Genomic DNA, 22659 nt, shown 5'->3' on the forward strand with positions numbered 1-22659 from the left:
ATTTGTGTTTTATTTTATATATTTTTAAATAGTTAAAAATAAAGCTCTTAAGGTTTCCACTAGAATTATGGACATGAGTACTTTTACTGTAACTATCGATGGATGATTTCTAAGAAATTGCCTACAGTATGAAAATATTTCTAAACAATAAGCTACAAATATTCAAAAATACTAACAGCTCGTGTGTGCGCAGTGAAAAAAGGTCAAAGAGTTAAGTACACACATTTTTGACAAAATTTTCTTGGTTGAAATGTGACTTCATTGACTTCAAATTTTTTGCTTTCCTATTTCCAACAGATAATTCATGTTATTCTACTAGGGATTAATGAGAACATGAGCATTGAAGCAGACTTCCAATTTCTTTCATTCTTCAGTTTGTTCTGTTCTTCTCTTTTTAGACAGAACAAAAGATGTTACCTTGCCCAACCATGATTGTAGTTATTGATACAGAACATTCATTAGATGGTGCCACTTTATTTGCAAATGGAAACTGCCCCCACCTACCTTCTCCCATGTAGTAATGCCTGATAGAGATTATTTCTTGTTGCATGTTTAGGAAACTCAAGAACATATGCACAGATCTGAACCATCAAAATTAATGCAGTTTTTTAACACAATATGACAGCAAGCACTAACAAATTGTTCTCCACCAAACATTGACAATTTACCTCCATAAACAATTCCCCAGTTGTTTAAGCAGCATTTAAATGAACCATCCCTTTTCCTCTTCCTATTAATAAAATTATGTGGCGTTGGATTGATTCACGTATTCAAAAAGTGACCGATCTAAGACTCTTCGGATAAGAGCTTCCTCAATTATATCAAAATCCTGCAACAAAGAAAAAAAATTAGAAGTACATACCATTTCAGAAACACATAGGTTTTCAGAAATTGAAATGTAACCTGAGTGCTGCTGGCTCATGCAACTACCTCAGCAATTAATTGTTAGCCCTGGAGCTTTAGGAATTTCTTTTTTTTTTTTTTTTTTTTTTTTTTTGCCAGTCCTGGGCTTGAGCTCAGGGCCTGAGCACTGTCCTTGGACTTTCTCAAGGCTAGCACTCTACCACTTGAGCCTCAGCACCACTTCTGGCTTTTTTCTATGTATGTGGTACCGAGGAATCCAACCCGGGTCTTCATGCATGCTAGGCAAGCACTTTAACCACTAGGCCAAACTCCCGGCCCCTAGCTTTAGGAATTTCAAAACAAAGATAACCCTATAGAAGTCGCTGCAGAAAAAATTAGACAATATACTTCACATGTTTATCTTCGTACAAAGGTAACTCAGGCCACCAAAATTTAAAGGTAAAACTATTTTAAGCTTGTATCCATACCTAAGACTATGGTTTGTGTTGTTGTTTGTTTTTGTGCTAGTCCTGGGGCTTAAACTCAGGGCTTGGGGACTGCCCTTGGACATTTTTTGCTCAAGGCAAGTGCCCTGCCACTTGAGCCACAGCACCACTTCTGGCTTTTTCTGTGTATGTGGTACCAAAGAATTGAACCCAGGGCTTTGTGCATGCTAGGCGAACATTATACCACTAGGTCAAACCCCTGGCCCAAGACTATGTTTAAGTACTCGGGAGTATTTTCATCAGTTATCATCCTAACTAGCTAGGCATCACATTCTGTCTCTGTCTTTAAGAACTTAAGGTTTATCTGAACAGAATAGCTGGAATAGGTATGGAGTAAAACCTAGCTTCTAGATTGTCTTAGCCAGCTAAGATAAAAAAAAAAAAAAAAAAAAAAAAAGCCCATTTTCATTGACCAGTAAGAACACATGGACCAGAACCAGGCTGCTGGGCCTTTGTGCATATTAGGGGCCAGAAAAGACACCATGAGAGGGATGCATTAGAGAATGTGGCCTCTGTCACGTACCTTATTCAGTTCTTCAAATGGTCCTCATAACATCACCCTACTCCCACCCCAGGTCCAACCTGACTTTAGTCTATGCCTTAACCGGGCACATAAATTACTTTACATACATTCTCACATTTATTCTACACAAAGAGATGTTTTTAGTCCCCACTCAACAAATGAACAAACTGAAGTTTAGAGGTTAAATTCATAGCTCTGACAAGAGTTATTACTTAAAAATAAGTCAGAATCCAAAGTACTTGAGTCTAATCTAGGCAGTCACAAGGGGCAGACCAGAAAGCATGCTTGCATTTAGGTAAAAGTTTATTCAGACTAGACATTTATCTCCCTATATTAATTAATACTCTTACTGAAAAAAACTTTGAGATTATTGAATTATCTCACATGGCAACATATAGAACAAAGACTATGTTCATTTTGGGTGTCCTATTACCATTTCTGATAACAGGAAATACATTCATAAATATTAAACTACCTATATTTTATATAAATTTTCTTCCATCTGTTTTTCTTCAGTAGTAGAGAGTAAAACAAAAGCTTCCAGCATGCTTGCCAAGCTCCTTACATCAGATCAACCATGAATTGGTTATTTATGCTAGATATTAAATATATTGACATTGACTATATTAACTAATCTACCTATTACAGGTGATTAAAATTTTGTTTTTTTATACATATTTACCATATTTTATGCACTTGGATTACAAAGGTAACACAGCACAAAAACACAATGTGACGGGAAGAAAATATACTTACTATGAAATCGTCATAAAACAGTGTGTGACTAACTTGCAAATGTCTTATTAAACTGCCATGGAAGCTGCTTCGGCTGTCATTAGGTATTAAACGGCAAAGTGGACAAAACTAGAAAAGAAACAGGACCAAGAATTCATTAAAACATTTTAATGATTATTTCTGGCGAATCTTAAAAATATAAGTAACCATCCGAAGTGAAATTTAGTTTCATGACTCCATTGGCTATAACTCAGTGTGTTGTAAATGCACTTATTTCTTCATATACAGTTCTCATCTATTTGCATATACACTAATCTGTTCTCATGTCAAAATGTTGTTTAAGCCAGGAGTTTGGCCTGGGGTAGAGTGCTTGCCTAGCTTGCGCAAAGACCGGGGTTCGATTCCTCATTATCACATACATAGAAAAAGCCAGAAAGTGTTGTGGCTCAAGTTGTAGAGCTATAGTCTTGAGAAAGCCCAAAGACAGCACCCAGTCCCTGAGTTCAAGCCTTGGGACTGGCAAAAAAAAAAAAATGTTGGTTACATGATGATTCTACACCTATAATCCCAACTCCTTGCAAAGTGGAGATCAGGATTGAAGACTGAGACCTGCAAATTCTGGGACAGTTACCTTAGCAATAAGGATCTCATCCTAATCTGAAGGCTAAGAGCCAGGCATGTGGACATAACAGCACCCTTGTCTCTACCACGGAGGAGCTCAGTGAAACCCAGCAGAGAACAGAGATAATGCAAACCTAGGTTTTCCAGGAAAGGAGTTCCTGTTTACCATCTGACATAGAGGGCTAGTGAGACTTCAGTCTGTGGTGCACATAAAATTTAACTGAATGGATAAGCAGACACCTATCAGAAAGCCACAATGAGAAACAATGGACTCTGAAGTCTAGACCACTCACAGAACTCATTTTTGTTTCCTTATGTGAGCGATATGGCCAGAGAGAGAAGAGAATAATATCAGAAAGGAGGAAAACAATGGTAGACAGACAAATTGGTTATTACCCGAGTTACCTAAATATTCACTGATACTCTAATTATAACCAATTTCCCAATATCCCAGTTATCTCTCCCAAGTGCTCCCAGGTGACAATACTTATATTAGAAATATACAATTCAAATGATGCTGGCTTTATTTATTTGGTGGGGCAGTAGGCAGTATTAGGGCTTGGACTTACAGTCTCGTACTTACAAGGCAAGTACTCTACTACTTGAGCCATACCCACCCTCCAGCCCATGCTGCTTTATTTTTCAGCAATGGTACTTTTTGGATCTATGGCACATGAAGGTCCAGGCTATGTTTTCTATGTAGTTGTGATCACAGCTGTGATGCAGCATACTTATTTTATTTGTTGAATTCGAGTCTTGTTAACTTTCTGGCCAGGTTGACCTTGAATCTCAGACCCTGATCTCTACTTCCAGAGTAGCTGGGATGAAAAGCTTAATCTACCATGCCTAATCTACCCTGAGCATCATAACCCAGGATATGATAAGGACACCTGCTCAGCCATGTTCATCTCTGCACCATTCACAATAGCAAGTGATGCAAACAAGCCCTACTACAGATGAATGGATACAAAAAATGTGATATATAATATATATATATTATATATATATATATATAACACACACACACACAATGGAATTCTACATAGCCGACAGACAAGATAAAATAATGGCATTCGCTGGGAAGTGGATGAAACTAGAGTCAATCATGTTGAGTGAAATAAGTCAAGACCAAAGGAACAACAGATGCATGGTATCGTTAATATGTGAATATTCAATCCAAACAGTACAAGAACAATATTTGGGTACCCAAGGTTATGAACATGGTCTTGGAGATATAAACATATAACTACATAGACATAAAATCTCTGATGGTCTATATACTCTATAGACATAATGTTTTATACATAGGCTAATATGTATCTTTGACATACAAACTCTCAGCTTAATTTTAACTATGTTCTAAAATCTACATGCCAGTGATTGTGTATAGGTTCCCTTCTTGAATACTTGTTTGTTAAACATGACATTTGAAATATGTTGTAAAAATCAATGTTAATAAAATCTTTAAAGAAAAATCTTCCATGCCTAGCCTGCTTTATCTTCCATCTTTTTCAGATGGAATACAGTGGTTATGCAATTAGAAGGGATTATCAAACTTCAGATAAGTAGGATCTCAAAAAAAAAAAAAAAGATGCAATCTCTTATAGAAAGTCTGAGAGACTTCTTGCTTGTCATAGGTAGGGCCCTGTGTTCCAGTCTCAGCAACACACACATACACAGAGTAATAAATTTTACCACAGGTCTCCTTTCTGATCTGTGATGAGTAATACAATGATCCAGCAAGGTGTCTTCATCCAATTCTCTCTGACAAAATGGACACACACATCTGAAAATTGCATAGAATTATAAACATTATGCAAATCAACAGCAGCTAAGTAGTTACTTAACCAGGAGATGAAAAGAAGTAGGTGGACCTAGTTTTTTCTCCCTCTCTCCCTCCCTTCCTCCTTTTCAAGTCTTGCTACCTAGTAAAGGATGGCCTGATATTCACAATTCTCCTGTCTCAGCCTCCTGAGTGCTAGCATTTCAGGTGTGAATCACCATGCTCAGCTTTAATCCTGGTTCTTCTGCTTTGATCTATTTTCCTGTCCTTATAACCATGCTGTGCCTGCAGTTTTCCCTATGAGAAATGTAAATGTTTATCCCCAGAGGACAGAGCAGAGAATATTTGAAGCATCTTATTCCCTTTGGATGATTTAGTGCATCACAGAACCTGGCAAAGCAATCATGACTCCATCCTTGGCTTCCCCTTCCAGTTAGAACATAGACTGATTCGCCACTTCCTACCCTCCCAAGTGAATGAAACAAGCGTAAAAGGAGTAAGCTGGAGAACTGAGAAGAGGCGATAGGAGACTAAAGATGAATAAACCCTTTAATCACTACCTACTTCAGCAATCTATGAGTCAGAAAACACTAGCAGAAATGTAACAGTTCTGCATTCTGTTTTTGGATCTTCCTTAATACTACAAATTTGCCTGAGGAAGTTGCCCCAATGTCTCCAATGTGGCTGGATCCCCCATGAAGATTTTGAAGTGGAAAGAAAGGAAATTTGTGGAGTGTGTGTGTGTGTGTGTGTGTGTGCGCACGCGTGCGCGCGCCTGTGACTGTATGTATGCCTGTGAATGAATGTATGCATGCACTCTACCACTAGGCCAAACTCCCTCCTGGCCATGGTTTGTTTGTTTTTGTTTGTTTGTTTTAATAATTAGTTGGAGATAAAAGTTCAAGGATGTTTCAGTCCAGGATGGTTTTGAACTATGATCCTCAAATCTCAGACTCCAGAACAGATTGGATTAATATGTATGAACCACTAGTACAAGCAAGAAAAGTCTTAGGAAATAATTACTATTATCAAATAATCACTAGTACCTGGCTATTAAAGTTAAGAGCCTACACCTACATAAATACTTCCTTAATTTTAAATAAAGCTCAAGCTTCCAGCCCAATAATTTCTTTATGAACACCCCAAATTTAGCATTGTATTACACTGTATTAAAACAAACCTTGTTGCTGTCTCTGAAAGTTCTTGTAGTGGTCCATACTTATCGATGTATTTCTCACATGTCCTTATGTGTGCCCTCATTTCACTGAGACAAACCTACATAAAGACAAATTCAAAATAAACTCCCAGTTAAAAGGGGGCTTTATGTGATCCAGCTTTATAACTTTCAAGTCACCCTGGGTCAGATGATTAAATGGATGCATTCATGAGGCAGTATCACAAAGTAAAGGCATTAAGTTTCCTAATACTTATAAGCCCAAATGCTGTTTCTAAATATAGGTTTTCTGAAAAACACATTTCTTGGTGAAAATGTATATCTTTTTTGAGTAAAAGGATGTATAACAAAAATTATTTCACATGCCATTTTGTAATTAGGCATTGGTAAAATGGAAGAGAAAGAAAATCAGGTAAAGAGAAAAAAGCGAGGAGGAGGAAAAAGAAGAGCTTATGATGGAAGAAAAGATGGAAATAAAAAATTAAAGTAAAAAAATTGTGTGAATTTCAGAAGTATGCATAGTAAAATGAAAGGAAATCCCTTGTCTTTGGCAAAGACATAAATACCATGTTTTTATAACATACCCAATGGTATCTATCACATGAATTCACAATACACAGTATACTTAATGGCCCTATTAAGAGCAAACATAAAAGACAGCTCTTGCAAGTCCATTTTTATCAATGCAGAATAAAAAGCCCTTGTTCTTCCAGAAATACATTCAGAGGTCCTAAACCATGAAGGATCTGTTGTGAACATAACACAGACTCTACTAAATGTTTCATTAGGAACTCTGATAAGATCTGGTGCTAGAGGAAGCTTTGTACAGCTGTGGTGTGCTGGCCCAACCACTGTTTCGTTTTGCCCAAGCTACGGAAGTGCAACCTCAAACAAGAAATCTACCACGTCAAGGAAACTTATAATTGTTTAACAAGAAGGCAAAAATTAACTACTAGGAAAGTAAAAACAAAACCCTGGTTTTACAAATATTCACCAAAAACAATCCAGGATTGATCTAGGTATTGTAGTAAGTAGATACATTTACAACCATCACCATCTTTCTTTTTATGTTTTTCCTTACTACTTCTGCCAATAAAAATTTCTTTCTAATGTAGGTATGAAATTGAACACTTGTAATCTCAGCCCTCAGAAGCTTAAGGCAGGAGAAGTGAGAACTGAAGGCCAGTTTGGGCAAAAACAAAAAACAAACAAGAAACTGGAAATTTTTTTCTCTTTTTGTTGTTCAACAAAGATTAGCATACTTCAGAAAAATCAGAAACCTGAGGACTGTGTATTGAAAGCTATTAAGAAAAGGAAATCACTTGATGTAAGAATTGTAATATTTAAGTACAGGCTGAATGGAGTGGCATCTGGCCCGGATAATATGGTCTAAAACTATGATTGAGAAATAACCAGTATTCCTGAACTGAAGAAAAGCACAAAAGGAAAGAGACCAAGTTCTCAAGATAAATTTGACTCAGATAAATTTATAACTCAGATGTTGAATGTAAGGAGTTTGAAGAAGACATAAAAAAAAAAGTCATCTGGTCATCTGTCAAGAATAATTTTTTTATAAATGTGGGATAAGGAATTGAATAATGTTAAATTTTACTTTAGGACAAAAATAAGCAATAATAAACAATTGTTAAGATTGTGCAGAGCTATTCATTTTTAGCATTTATAGAGTATTCCAGATCACATGCTAAAAGCCACTTTTAAATATTTACTGTCACACCAACATTGTAAATTGAACATTATTTTTCCCTTAGTTAAAAAAGGCAAGCAAAAGCTTACATTAATAACTTAGACCTTATTATACTTAAAAATTGCTTTTTAAAATAGTAACTCCTTTGCACAACTACCTAAAGATAACTTTTTTTTTTGTTCAGTTGTGGGGCTTGAACTCTGGGCCTGGATGTGTCCTTCAGCTCTTCAGCTCAAGGCGCTATAGCACGCTACCACTTGAGCAACAGGGTACACAGATATCAATAAAACAAACATCCTGTTACCCTCATGGACTCAAATTGAATGAGAATAACTGACACTAACTCCAATCCCACAAAATAGCAGTAAGTGGCATAAAGAAAAATACAGGGTACTAACAAAAACTATAAAAGGGCTATAATTTAGACTTAACCCAATTTTGGCACTGTAAAATGTACACTTTCTATGGCTTATTATTGCATCTATGATTAAATCTTTAACTTTGCATAATGCCAAAGATGGGAAATTACAAGGAGGAAGTGAATAAATTCTAAATTCAGAATCATATAGGTGGAAATCTATCCCAGGATCTGATAATAACCTTCCTCAATTTTTTTTGTGTGCCAGTCCTGGGCTTACGCTTAGGGTCTGAGCACTGTCTTGGACTTTCTCAAGGCCAGAGCTCTACCAGTTGAGCCTCAGCACCACTTCCAGCTTTTTTTTTCTATGTATGTGGAACCAAGGAATTGAACCCGGATCTTCATGCATGCTAAGCAACCACCCTAACACTAGGCCAAACTCCCGGCCCCTAACCTTCCTCATTTATGAGCTGCAATGACATACCAGGAGCAAGGAGCCAGGGCAGTAGTGGAAATAATAGGAAGTGGAAATAGTCAATGAATCAATTGTTTGAAAAGCAATTGTTTGAGAAATATGTCTTCGTAGTTCAGAGGCCTGTTGTTTGCATCCTACACATTTGAAATTGTAGAAACAGAAATAACGAGTCTGGGAGAAAACATTTAGAAAATGTACATGAAATAATTTTTCTGAAAAACCTGAGCTGGTAACCATGACCATGAGCAGTTACATACCAAGGTGTCACATTCGGCACAATTCTGGTACTCTGACTTCATTCTTTTAACTACATCAGTTGCTGGAACTCCTTCTGAAGGAAGATACGCCCGGCAATATGGACAGGTCCACTTATTACTCTTTAGACTGGTAGCGATACAGGAACGGCAGAATCTACCTCAAACAAATCAAGAGCACATCACTTTCCTTGAAACATAGAGGAGCCACCACTGTGTGTATGTGTATGTTTGGGGGGGGGGGGAGAGAGAGAGAGAGAAAAAGATACTACCCAGTAAGACTTCTTTGAAATCAACAAAGGCACTTGCATGTATTTATAAGTGAGAGTATGTGTGGTATGTATGTTGATTCTACCACTTAGAATCCTCCCCCTGAAACTGTAGCATTCTAAGCATACTCCCTTTGTTTCTGACCTGACTTATTTGTTTATTTATTAAGGAGCAAGCAGATGTCATTTTGGTTTTATCAAGTAAGTGTCTTCCTTTATCACACAGCTTATGCAAGTTTTATGCTAATCTAAGCAGGAAATGAATACTAGTTTCAAGCCCTGGGGTAGCTGGTACTGGTACCTACCCATTGCCTATTTGCTCCAAATTCAGTTTCTCACTATTACCTCCTCATCAACCTCCAACTTCTATAATTGAGTACAACAGTGGCCTGAAAACTCAAGTGAGCATTACATAGATGCTGTTGCATTATGGGAGAATTGGGCTGCAAATTTTGTAGATTAGTCAGCTAGCTATACTCATTTCAATAAAGGGAGATTAGCAAGTAGAGAGAAAGCACAACATGGCCAATGGATTTGGAAGAGACTGAGTTTACTAATTCTGAGTATATAGAAACCATATTTATACAATAGGATACTACACTGCATCAAAAAGAACAAGCTTGCAGTACATGTAACTGGACGAATTTCAGAAACATAAGTGAAACAAAGCAGACGCAACGGAGTTTATCCTATATAATGCTAAAATATGAATTTTAGAAGTGATAGAGCATCAACCTTGAGTAAAAAACATGAGGGACAGCACCAGGCTCAGAGCTCAAGCCCCAGAACAGCCCCCAGCCCCTCATAACTGGAATATGATTTGAGAAGAAAATACTAATTCTTTTAAGGATTCCAAACTCACTGTGAGGAAAAGATTACATCATATAATTTTTTTCATATATTTTTTATTGTAATTAATAGAAGGGTTACATGATATTTGCCAGATAGATGGTGCATTAATTCCCATACATTGATACCCTTTCACATGTCTTGGTCCCCATTTCCCTCCCCCCCCACCCCTCATCTTGCTTTCCCCCGTTCCCTATTCAATTTCAAATAACCAAATACAAATATATCCGATATATAAGGTAACAAAGTGAGATAGTGTAACAATATGAGATAACCAAGGGACAGCAAAAGTGTACATCATATAATTTTTAAATATACATTTTTTTTTGCCAGTCTTGGGGGCTTGAACCACTGTCCCTGAGCTTCTTATGTTCAAGGCTAGCACTTTACCACTTGAGCCACAGCATCACTTCTGGCTTTTTCTGTTTATGTGGTACTGAGGAATGGAACCCAGAGCTTTAAGCATGCCAGGCAAGCACTCTACTACTAAGCCACATTTCCCAGCCCAAGAGAAAAAAAAACCTTTTAAGATACATAATGTGTAAATTTTTAGATTACACAACTGTTAATACACAAAGCACAGAGATACTAAAGACAGAAAACTTTAAACTTTTCTTTTGTGCCAGTTCCAGGGCTTGAACTCAGGTCCTGGGCTCTGTCCCTGAATGTTAATTCTCTACCACTTGAGCACAGCTCTACTTCCAGATTTTTGGTGCATAATTGGAGAAAAGCGTTTCAAAATCTTTCCTGCCTGGACTGGTTTGGAACCATAATTCTCACATTTCAGCCTCCTGAGTACCCAGGATTACAGGCATGAGCCACCAACACGTGGCAATCTAAAACTTTTTAAAATTGAATTTGTAGCCAGGCATGGTGGCTCACACCTGTAATCCTAGCTACTCAAGGAGGCTGAGATCTGAGGATCAACTTCAAAGCCAGCCCAGTCACAAAAGGACCTGAGAGACACATCTCCAATTAACTTCTAGAAAATGGGAAGTGGGGGTTGGCTCAAGGGTAGGGTGGTAGCCTTGAGCTGAAGAGCTCAGGGACAGCACCCAGGCCCAAGGGTAGGATGATAGCCTTGAGCCGAAGAGTTCAGTGACAGCGCCCAGGCTGAGTTTCAAGCCCCAAGACCCACAAAAAAAAATTGAATTTCTTTTTATTTTTAGTAAGGGAGTTATTCCATGATTATGATGAGGACTTAGACTTAGGAGATAGCTCCTCAATCTGTACAAATCTTCCCCAAATCTATCTGTAAGCATTCATTCAAAGGCAAACTTTGTGGAGGAAGGAACTCAGAAGTGGAAGTTTGAACTCAGAGCTTCAAACTTGCTAAATAAGCTCCCTACTACTGATCCAGGCATTTCTTTTTCTAGTACTAGGGTTTGAATACTGGGCATCACAATAGCTCAATGATTTTACCATGCCTCCAGCACTGCTTTTCTTGCTGGTTAATTTTGGACTTTTCTGTCTGAACTGACTTGGAATCACAATCCTCTGGATTTCAGGCCCCTGACTAGTTTAGATCACAGGCGTGAGCCACTAGCACTGGGCAAAAGCAAACTTTTCCATAGCAATTTAATTTTTCCCGACAGCTTTTGACATGCCAGCAAAAATTGTGGCTCTAAGAATTTGGACTCTCACATAGATCTAGAAAGGGAAAAGAGGTAATGAGCAGGTAAAGAAATAGACCAATAAATCATAAATCCTTCAAAAAGAGTAAAATTGTAGACAGAACAAACAGAATGAGGGAGACAAAGGAGTCCCCTGTCAAGGGGGACTGGGCATGGTGGCATCTGGCTTGTAATCATAGCACTTAGGAAGCTACAAAAGGACGATCATAAGTTCGAGGCCAGACTGAGCTGTTTAGTAAGATCCTGTCTAAAACAAAAGATAACTGAACAAGGGCCAAGTCAAAGAGCAATGGGAAGGCAGGAAAGTTTTAAGCAGGTGATTGACTTGATTTGATTTATATTATTTTGGTCACTCAGTTCCATGCCAAGCACATATTGTAGATGTACAAATATATAAGAGTTGGTTCAAGACAGAATAGTGCCTTGAACCTGCAAAAAGTAGTTGGGAAGGATAAATAAACAGGCAAAAGGACTGCAAACCTGTCTGATGAGATAAAATACATACCCCATCATACCAAACTAAGTCAAATACAAAGGACTCCTGAATGCATGATTCCACAGCTGGATAAAAGGCACAAATGGGTTTGCTAGGGATTTGCAGTGGGGACATACATTGACTGCAAAGGATAAGTGGAAATTTTTCTTAAAGAAACTAGATGTTCTAGGTCTTGTTTGTGGTAGTGGTGGTGGTTCTAGGTCTATACACAACCTTCACAATTCAGCCTATTATATATGGTATGGATTATATTACATCACTCCAGGAAAGCTGAAAAACAAAATGAAAATCCTCGAATGACAACATGTCAGTAAAAAGTGAAAAAGATCATAAAAAACATACAGTACAAAAGCATTTAGAAATCTGCCTCCCTCTTGTACAGCCTCAGGAACGTATTAGCTACTCAGTAAATGGTCAACAAGTCCATGAGCTCTGATGATTTGCCTATAGGAGGATTTGGTGGACGGGGGGATCAGAGACTCCATTAGTAAAGAGCATGACATTTTTCTGGTTTGGTTTTGTTTGCCGGGGATGTGGGAGGGGGAGAGCTTTTTCTTCATGTATTTGAGTGGTTTTGGTGCCACTACTGAGACTTGAACTCAGGAGCTGGACACTGGGCCTTCTGATTGTTCGCTCAAGATGGCACTCTATCACTTGAGGCAGAGCTCCACCTCCAGCTTTTTATTGTTTAATTGAAGATAAAAGTCTTGGAGAATTTACTGCGTGGGCTGTCTTCAAACCACAGTCCTCAGACCTCAGCCTTCTGAGAAGCTATGATTACCAGGCATGAGCCATCAGTGCTGAGCTCTGATGTCTTTCTGACTACAAAAAAATAGTCACAAACCTAAAGAGATAAGGGTTTCCTTTGTCCGTTCTGCTCCCACCTCTTCCATGTGGGAAATGATGAATCAGAAAAGATGAGGTCAGAAAGAAAACTTGGTTGAAAGATAAAAGTGGGGAATGGATCGAAGTCAATTGCATTTTTAAAAAGCTGGTTCAGTGTTTTCAAAACCTCTTAAATGCAGTCCCATTACCTTAAAATCCAATTTCACACACAAATCCAATTTTCTGGCCTTGCTTGCAAAAGCAAGTGTTACCAAGTTTCTACAACTCTGGAACCTGGTTCTGGGGAAACCACAGGGGTTGGGGGCTTTGGCCTTTGGGGTAAGAACTCTTTCCTCTTCACATCACTTGCCTTGGCCCTGTTGAGTTTACAGCTCTCCATGAGGAAATCAATCAGGAACTACACAAAGACTCAAAGAACTCTGAAACCAGCTGGAAACTTAATTATCTCACTCTTATTTGTTATTTTATGAACGCTTTTTTGTTTATTTTTTTTTTCCCTTAAGTAATCAGCCCCAAATCCCCTTCAATGAAGAATCCAGAAAAATACTGAAAGGAAGCAGGGAAAGGTAACTGAAAACACTGGGTAGACTTTACCTATCTAATCCTCTAAGGTAAAACTAAATCTTAAATGGATTTTAAAAAGAACGGCAATCCCTGGGGCCTAGAGCTAGAAAGAGAAAACAAGTATTCAGTGCCATTTCTCCAAATGGAGTTTGGGAAGAGTTTGTTGACAACAGTATGGTAGAAACCACCTTTGTTCTCAAGGCAAAGGTACCTCTGTGTACACACCTACGCTCATCAATATAAATTAAAATTTGAGATCCTGTGTTCAGCATGCAAATGGGAAATCGAAAAAGTGGAGTGATATTGTTACTCAGAGGCAAGAGGGTAAGCTAAAATATTCCACTACAACTCTCTCTCTCTCTCTCTCTCTCTCTCTCTCTCTCTCTCTCTCTCTCTCTCTCTCTCTCTCTCTCTCTCTCTCTCCCCCCCCCCCCCTCCTTCTCCCCTTCCTCGGGTCAAGCAACAGCCCTACTTCTGGTTTTTTGGTGCTTAATTGGAGGAAGGCGTTTCATGGATTTTCATGCCTGGGTTGGCTTTGATTCATCATCCTCAGATCTCAGCCTCCTGAGTAGCTAGGATTACAGATATTGAGTCACTGGCACCTAGCTTTTTTTCTTTAATTTTATTTTTTATTGTCTGGGTAATGTATAGAGGGTTTACAGTTACATTTGCTAGGTAGTAAGTGCATTACTTCTCACATATTGATGCCCCTTTTTTCAGGTTTTTGTCCCCATTTCCCACTCCCACTCACCCACTCAGTCATCTTGTTTCCACCCACTTCCCTTTACTCAGCTTTTTTTCTACCCTCATTTTCTGTTGGCATCAAATTAGCTGTAAAAGGGTTCATTTTTACATGACTATGGTGCTCAGTCTTAAAATTGTTATCAAAAAGTTCAGAGAGTGAATGAGAGTGGTAGAGTGCCAGCCTTAAGCCAAGAGAGAGCTAGGCTGACTTCAAGAGTTCAAACCCAGTACACATTTCCCCGCCCTCTCTCTCCTCTCTCTCACGCACACACACACACACACACACACACACACACACACACACACAATACACACACCCCCCTCACCTAATAGATGTAATAGAATAAGGGTAGTAGCTCACAATCTATAAGCCTAACTTCAGAGTTCACAGTTCAGAGAACTACAAAAAGTCCTCAGGATCCTATTTTAAAAATAATTAAGGGCTGAGAGTTTGGCTTAGTGGTAGAGTACTTGTCTAGCATTCACGAAGACCCTGGTTCAATTCCTCAGTACCATGTAGATAGAAAAAAGCCAGAAGTGGTGCTGTGGCTAAAGTGGTAGAGCTCTAGCCTTGAGAAAGTCCAAGTGCTCAAACCCTAAGCCTAAGCCTACGCCCAGGACTGACAAAAACAAAAAAATAAAATAACTAAGGCAAAGAGGGCTGAGAATAAGGCTTAAGCTGTAGAGTGCTTGCCTAGCAAGTGTCAAGGCTTTGAGGTTCTAACCCCACTCTGGATGGGGCAAGGGGTGTATATCAATTAGCCTTATTATTAACCTGACCATTATGCAGTTATTTAGCTAAACATTTAGATGTTGCTGTGAAGGTATTCTATAGATGTGATTAATATAAATGAATTCTTTAAACCCTCCCTTCCTTTCTCCCTCTTTTTATATAGGCACATCCACATATATACATGTGGCTAAGTAAATATAGCTGAAACACAGAAAGCAAGACCCAATGGTATAGTATTCAGACATGCTGAGTATCTTGAACTACAGAAACAATCTTGGAACTAGTCTGTCTGACTGCTATCTAAGCCTCCAAACCCTTTTCCTTCCAATGCAGCTCCTTTCTAATTGAATCTATAGATTCTCTCATAGGAAAGAAGTAGAGTTGACACCAGGTCAGAGTCGAGACCTACTTTGAACCAGATTATTTATTCTTTTCAGCTCCATTCATCTTCTGTAAAAGCTACCTCTCTAAAAGTGTTTACAGGTCCTACTTCTCTCCCATACAGAAAAAGTGTCTAATTTTCTAAATCGTATTCAATAACTGGGTAGTCATTCTCCTATAATGCACCTGAGCATGTAATGAATCAGTGTGCCTTTTATCTTGCTAGCTTATCAATTTATTTGAGCAGGCCCAAGAATACATGGAGATGGGGGTAGGAATACACACACACACACACATACACACACACACACAAAGTTGTTTTTTCTCTGATTGTAGATAAGTCTGGTAAGGTGAGAAGCATTTATGATAGAAAAAGAAAGATTCAATCCTAGACTAAAAAAGAAATCATTGAGATTTTACACATATAAGCACTAGGGCTGGGAGCATAGCCTAGTGGTAGAGTGCTGGTCTAACATGCACATAGCCCTGGGTTTAATTCCTCAGAAAAAGCCAGAAGTGGTGCTGTGGCTCAAGTGGTAGAATGCTAGTCTTGAGAAAGCCCAAGGACAGTGCCCAGGCCCTGACTTCAAGCCCCGGAACTAGTAAAGAAAAAAAAAATGAGAGCACTGGGACTGGAAATATGGCTTAGTAGTAAAGTGTTTGTTCAGAATGCTGGATAGAGACTCTGGGTTCAATACCAGGCTGAAGAAAGGTGTGGGAGACAGAAAGAGAGGGAGAGTGGGAGAGGAGAGAGGGGGGAGAATAAGGGGGGAAGGAGGGTGATGCATATTTCTGGATCCTTTTACTACTCATCAGGAAGCCTGTCAGACTCTGCTTAGATAACCAACAATTTGAGATAGGATTTACTGCACCTACTTGACCACAAATGTTACATTTAATCCACTTACCTGAAAGAACTTTAAAATTACCTTTAACAGTTTCATTTATGGATAATTAGGCACATCCTATGACATAGAGGAGCTGTCTTTTTTGTTCTCTTAGGAGTTGTGGCGCTTAGGTCCATTCTCAAACTTTAGGCCCTAGTAGTAATTCCTTTTGCCTCTGGCCACTTCCCCAAACCAGAGTTTTGGGGAAGTTCCATTTGTGTATCTCCTCATCAGTTTACGGTTGTATTTAACAAAGTCATTCTTGAGTTCATTAACTTCCTCCACAGCCAAACTCTGTCTCCATCATCTTTAAAACCCTGAAGTTGGCTTGTCATTGTGGCTCATGCATGAAATCCTAATTAGTCAGGAGACCTGAGGACAGTGCTTAGAAAGAAGCCCTGGTAGGTAAGTCCATGAGACCAATGGACTACTAAAAAGCTGGAAATGGAGGTGTTACACAAAGTGGTAGAATGCCTCTTGAGCATTCTGCTCAGGAACAGTCCCAAAGTCATGAGCTCAAGCCTCAGACTGAACAGGCTCAAAAAGAAACCAGTCAAGTTGTCTGGGACTTCTCCTATCTAATCTGACAACAAATTCTGTTTACCATTCCTTCTAATTGTAAGCTTTCTTTTTTAGTTCAATTCAAAGAACTATGAATCTGTCTGTTTATCTGTCTCCTCTGGACCCAGTTCTCAAGAGAAAATAAGAAAATAGAATTTTAGGGGGGAGGGTAATGGGTACCAAAACATGTGAAAGGGTATCAACAATGTATGTGAATTAATGCACCTTTTATCTGGCAAATATCATGTAACCCTTTTATTAATTACAATAAAAATATTAAAAAAAAGAAAATAGAATTTTTTCCCAAATCTATTTTTGAAACTAGAAGTAATATGAGTATATCAGAAATTAAAATGAAACTTCTAAAGATTCCACTGGAGATAAAAGATCTAAACAAAGATTAAGGCTATTTGAGACATTTTAGAAATGTTATAGATTAGCTGGATATCATGGCTCACTCAGGTCTTGATCCTAACTACTCAGGAGGCTGAGAGCTGAGAATAGTGGTTGGAAGTCAGCCTGAAGCCAAGCTGGTACAATAAAGTCTTTGAGACTCTTATCTGTAATTAACCATCAAAAAGCTAGAAGTGGAGCCATGGCTTAAATGACAGAGCACTGGCCTTGATGGAAAAAGCTAAATGACAGTGAGGTACCCAGTAGTTCCTGCCTAGCTATTCAGGAGGCAAAGTGAGATCTGAGCATCACTGTCTGGGTAGAAAAGTCAGTGAGACTCTTATCTCTAACTAACCACCAGAAACCTGGAAGTGGTAGAGCACTAGCCATGAGCTTGAAAGAGTTCAGGGACAGTGCCCAGGCCAGACTCACAACCTACAAAAAGAAATAATACATCATAAGTGTTCATGAGTGTTTTGTTTGTGAAATGATTACAGGAAATAGAAAATGAATTTCGAGGCTTTTTCCTTCCTATAATTTAAATTTTTTTCCTGGCATAGGGATTAGATCCAGGGTCTTGATGCATGTTGCAAATACTCTGCCACTGAGCTATAGATATATGCTTCTTTTACATATTTTTTTTATTGCCAATCCTGAGGCTTGAACTCAGGGACTCATCACTGTCTTTGGGCTTTCTCAAGGCCACCAGCACTCTACCACTTGAGCCATAGCACCACTTCTGGCTTTTCCTGTGTATGTGGTACCAAGGAATCGAACCCGGGTCTTTGTGCATGCTAGGCAAGCACTCTACCACTAGGCCAAACTCACAGTCCCTTAAATTCTTAAATTAGAGTAGAGTGCTGGTAATCCTAGCTACTCAGGAAGCTGATATCTGAGGACTGTGGTTCAAAGCCAACCAAGGCAGAAAGAGCTATGAAACTCTTATCTTCAATAAACTACTCAGAAAAACTCTGAAGTCGTGTTGTGGCTCAAATGGTAGAGCACTAGCTTTGAGCACAAGAGGCTCAGGAACAGAGCCCTTGGGGGGAAAAAAACGTACATATATATATATATAAAATCTGGCATGGTGATACACATCTATATTCTCTGTAGCATCACCTGTAACCTCGGGAAGCTGAGATACAAGGATTCTAAGTGCAAGGTCAGCCACAAGTGCTCATGGATACACACACACACACACACACACACACACACACACACACACAGATGTTTATAAAAATTTTTTTTGGATTGTTCATGGGGCTTGAACTCTGGGCCTGGGCGCTGTCCCTGAGCTCTTCAACTCAAGGCTAGCCCTCTGCTACTTAAGCCACATTGCCACTTCCTAAAATTTCATTTTTACAAAAATCTGAGGGTCAAAAAAATTAAGCAACTTGGACACTCAGCTGGCTAGCTTCACTATTGAATTTCAAATCCAACTCTCTGTAATATTCAGTTTCTACCACCACAACACAATTGATAAATTGTTATGTACATATTCATTCAGGGTATTATTGTTATTAAGATATTGTCGTTATTAGGCTCGTTTCTTTTGAAATAAGTTTATAAACAACCTAATTCAAATCTAAAATAGAGATTCTCTTCTCATTGCTTAACATTCCTTTTAAGTTCTAGGGGAAAAGTAATTCATTTAGAACATACAATTAGTGTTAGCAACACTTACCATCTCTAGTGAAAGAGACTCTGGATAACATTTATAAAGTGGAAGTGGCCCAAGTAGGTTTGCCAAAGGAGGAATATGGAAATTCTGCCCAGGGCCAGAACAATGGACACAGGTTTGTCAAAACAAAGAGGGAAGACAGTTTGTCCAGCTTTTGTTATGTTATTTTATGACTATTTTTCCAGTGACTAGTTTCCCATCTACTCTAACAGTGCAGGAAGATTAAACAAAAACATTTAATCTTTTGCAAATTTATATTATCCTTTAGTAGAAGCAAGACTATAAACAATAAATTATAACATCCCAAATTCAGGCTTGGAAAACAATTCCAGAAGAGGATTACAACAGCAAAGCTGCTCATTCTAGTTCTTTTGAAGGAATATTCAAGACTGTTCATTTTTGGTACAAGTTTAAAAAGTTTAGTACTGGGGCTGGGAGTTTGGCCTAGTGGTAGAGTGCCTGCCTAGCATGCACGAAGACCTGGGTTCGATTCCTCAGTACCACATACATAGAAAAAGCCAGAAATGGTGTGGTGGGTCAGGGTAGAACACTAGCCTTGAGGAAAGTCCAAGGACAGTGCTCAGGCCCTGAGCTCAAGCCCAGGACTGGCAAAAAAAAAAAAAAAAAGTTTAATACTAGTGAAAGATTAAACCTAAAAAGCTGGAGATGAAACTCAATAATAGAGGGCTTGCCTGATATGAGCAACATTTTAAGTTTGGTCCCCAGCACTATAAAACAACAAAGCTTAAATGTGACTGTCATTATGATTACTTCTTAACTAATCAATACATCTTATCCTGTTACAAGACTGCACCCCTGCTCTCCTGCCCTTTGGATATTAAGTCAGTGAGCTACATTGAGATAGCAGGACCATACAACAAAGGGGATACATTTAGACTGGAGTTTAAAATACAAAGCTGGAAAATGAAACAAAACAACAAAAACCCAGGGCCTGAAAATAATCCCACAAAACAATGCCCCTAACATTCTTGATTTAAACATCATGTGAGCAGTACATTTTTCATCCCAGCTCACTCATGGCTAGTGATGAAAACTGTTTCTCAAGTCCAAAGCTACCACCTAAACCCTTTTGAAAGCATTTTGTGCATTTGCATTGATTATATGCACCTGCAAGCAAGTTAGTCCACTATCCTGCCTTGACATTAAATGGGCTAAGCTCCTGATCTATGCATGAGTGCTTGGGAGGTGGAAGAGATACACACACACACACACACACACACACACACACACACACACAAGTAAACAGTGACCACAAATTCAGACTCACCTCCCCCTACCCAGTCATTCACACACCAGGAGAATCTGCCAATTTTATATAGGGAACTTGCTTCTTAAATCCCTCTTAGAAACCAGCCATTGCTTTGTGCTGACAGCAGACTTTAATGCAGGAGTACATGGTTTTGCAGAAAGTTATTTTCATCTGTATTCCAGGTAGAATGCCACCTCCTGTCACTTTGTGGCTGGGTTTTACAGGGCTGCGTTTACTGACTAGGTGTTCCGGTGCAGCTCAATGCCCCACCCTAACGAGTTGTTGGATTCTAAGGCCCCGACAGAAAGTCACTACAAGACATTCCACTTGGACTTGGTGATTTGAGGAAGCGGGAGGCAGAGGTGGGGTGCGAGTGTAAGGACAGTTTGCACAGATCCTAATTGTTCAAAACCAGCCTGGGAGGGGGGCAGGGGCGGGGTGGGGGGAAAGAGTCCTGGGACTTGTGCACCGCCCCAGCTAAACAAAACCCTCCCGGGTTCCTCAGGGAGAAGGAAGCGCAGCCCATTCAGCCCAGCCCAGCGGGCTCAGGGCGTCCATGGAGCCCACTCTCCTCGTAGTGGGCGTCCTGGGTTCTCCATCTCTGGAGCTTGGCACGTGAGGGGACCTCAGGAGGCTGCTGGCCTCTCCCAAATACAGCAGAACCTTCCGGGGTTCCGGAAGGTTCGCCCTCGCAGCAGTTTGCTAAAGCTCGGGCTGGTGGATTCCTCCCAGTACAGCACGCACACCCCAGGGCTCCCGGGTCGCCACCCTCCTAAATTGCAGGCGCACAAGTGCACAGTTGCCTTGACACTTACACGTGGCCACAGCGGGTGCGGACAGGCTGGTGCAACACCTCCAAGCATACGGAGCAATCGAAAGATGTGATGGGTAGCTCGGGGTCCCTCCGGCGCTCCAGGTTCCGGGGGGCGGCAGAGGAAGGCGCGGATTTACCGCTGTCGCTGCTCAGCAGGGAGCCCATGGCTGCTCCGCTAGCTCCGGGGGCAGCTGCCCAGGGCTCAAAGGCCGGCTGCCCGTGGTGGCTTTGTCCCAGCGATTGGAGGAAGGAAGTCCAGGCCCAGCTGCGGATCCGTCGCCTACCTAGCTCGTTCAGCGAGTGCAGCCTAGCAAGCAGCCTCCTTCGCCGCCGCCGCTGCGCCCAACCGCGGTGGAGGCAGGCCCAGTGCGCCGCCCAAGGTTTGAAACTCTGGGGCCGGGGCGCTTCGGGGTTGGCACGCGCCGGTGGGGCGGAGGGGGAGGCTGCGCGGAGCACGCGGCCGGCTGCAGGATTTGAAGTCCCGGGAGGAATGAAACCCGAAACCTCTCCTGCTGGGCCCTGGGAATCTTCCAGACCCGCTCACCCGGCCTCCCTCTCCACTGTCACAAGTTGAGCAAAGTGGCCAGTGCTTTATTGGTATTAGATAACACCTCCGGGTTGGGCAGAGATCCTTATCAAGCCTCCAGGCACTAGTCAGAACAAGAACCAGCCTGTGATGGGCTGTGTGCCTTCTGAGACACTTCATTATTTACCTAGATAACTCCACTAGTGGAAAGGTAGACTGTGGTGGAGAATGTTTTGCGGGATCCAAATTCAAATCCCCAGGACAGAAATTCAGGTTTCTTTGGATTTTTCTCTGTTTGTGCATTCTTCCCTACTCTGCCTGCTTACTTGTAAACTGGATCAACTATTGTAATGCTGATCTCTGCATTTAAGGAAGGTTTAATTAGGGCCAGACTTGGTCTGGTGAAAACAGCTTTCAATGTGCAAACAAACTTAGTTCTCACAGAATCACAAAGTTTATTTAAAGGCCTGAATTCAAACCCCAGTACTGCCACACACATAAAAATCAAAAAGTTTGAGTTAATTGTATAATCACATGGAGAAGTAAGGAGTAATACATATTCAACATCTCACATATACGATGAGTCTACATGCAACCATGTAGAATACAACAACACATATAATACCTAACAATCTTATGAAGTTCATACGTTTGTCTCCTGCCCTTCCTTCCTTCCTTCTTTTTTTGTGCCAATCCTGGGACTTGAACTCAGGGATAGATCTATACCACTTGAGCCACAACTTTGCTTCTAGCTTTTTGGGTGATTAATTAAGAAATAAGAGTCTTATGGACTTCTCTGCCCAGGCTGGCTTGGAACCACAATCCTCAGAACTCATCTCTTAAGTAAGAAGGTTTATAAGCATGAGTCACTGGCTCAATCTTTACTCTTAATGACAAAATGAAAGTATTGGACAAAGATAGATGGGGTCATTTCAGATATGAACCATGAAGAAGATAGAAACAGGAAGTGAGAATGAGGAAAAGAGGTCAGAAAAGGCTTTTTGGATGAAGATGTTAGAGCAGAATGGAGGTTT

The 22659-nt window shown here is 40.1% G+C and overlaps 1 protein-coding gene across 1 annotated transcript; it reads right to left on the minus strand.

The window, feature by feature from the left end:
* Positions 1-458: 458 nt before the first annotated feature.
* Rnf125 (ring finger protein 125) lies at positions 459-21482 on the minus strand. Its single transcript, XM_090353582.1, has 6 exons — positions 21101-21482; positions 8981-9134; positions 6192-6286; positions 4924-5014; positions 2629-2736; positions 459-829 (listed from the first exon to the last, which is right to left on the minus strand). Exons 1-6 carry the CDS (start codon positions 21262-21264, stop codon positions 743-745), a joined length of 699 nt encoding a protein of 232 aa, XP_090209708.1. The 5' UTR covers positions 21265-21482; the 3' UTR covers positions 459-742.
* Positions 21483-22659: the final 1177 nt, after the last annotated feature.

This window comes from Megascapheus bottae, chromosome 19, assembly GCF_031878675.1.
Source record: "Megascapheus bottae isolate mThoBot1 chromosome 19, mThoBot2.hap1, whole genome shotgun sequence".
NCBI lineage: Eukaryota > Metazoa > Chordata > Mammalia > Rodentia > Geomyidae > Megascapheus > Megascapheus bottae.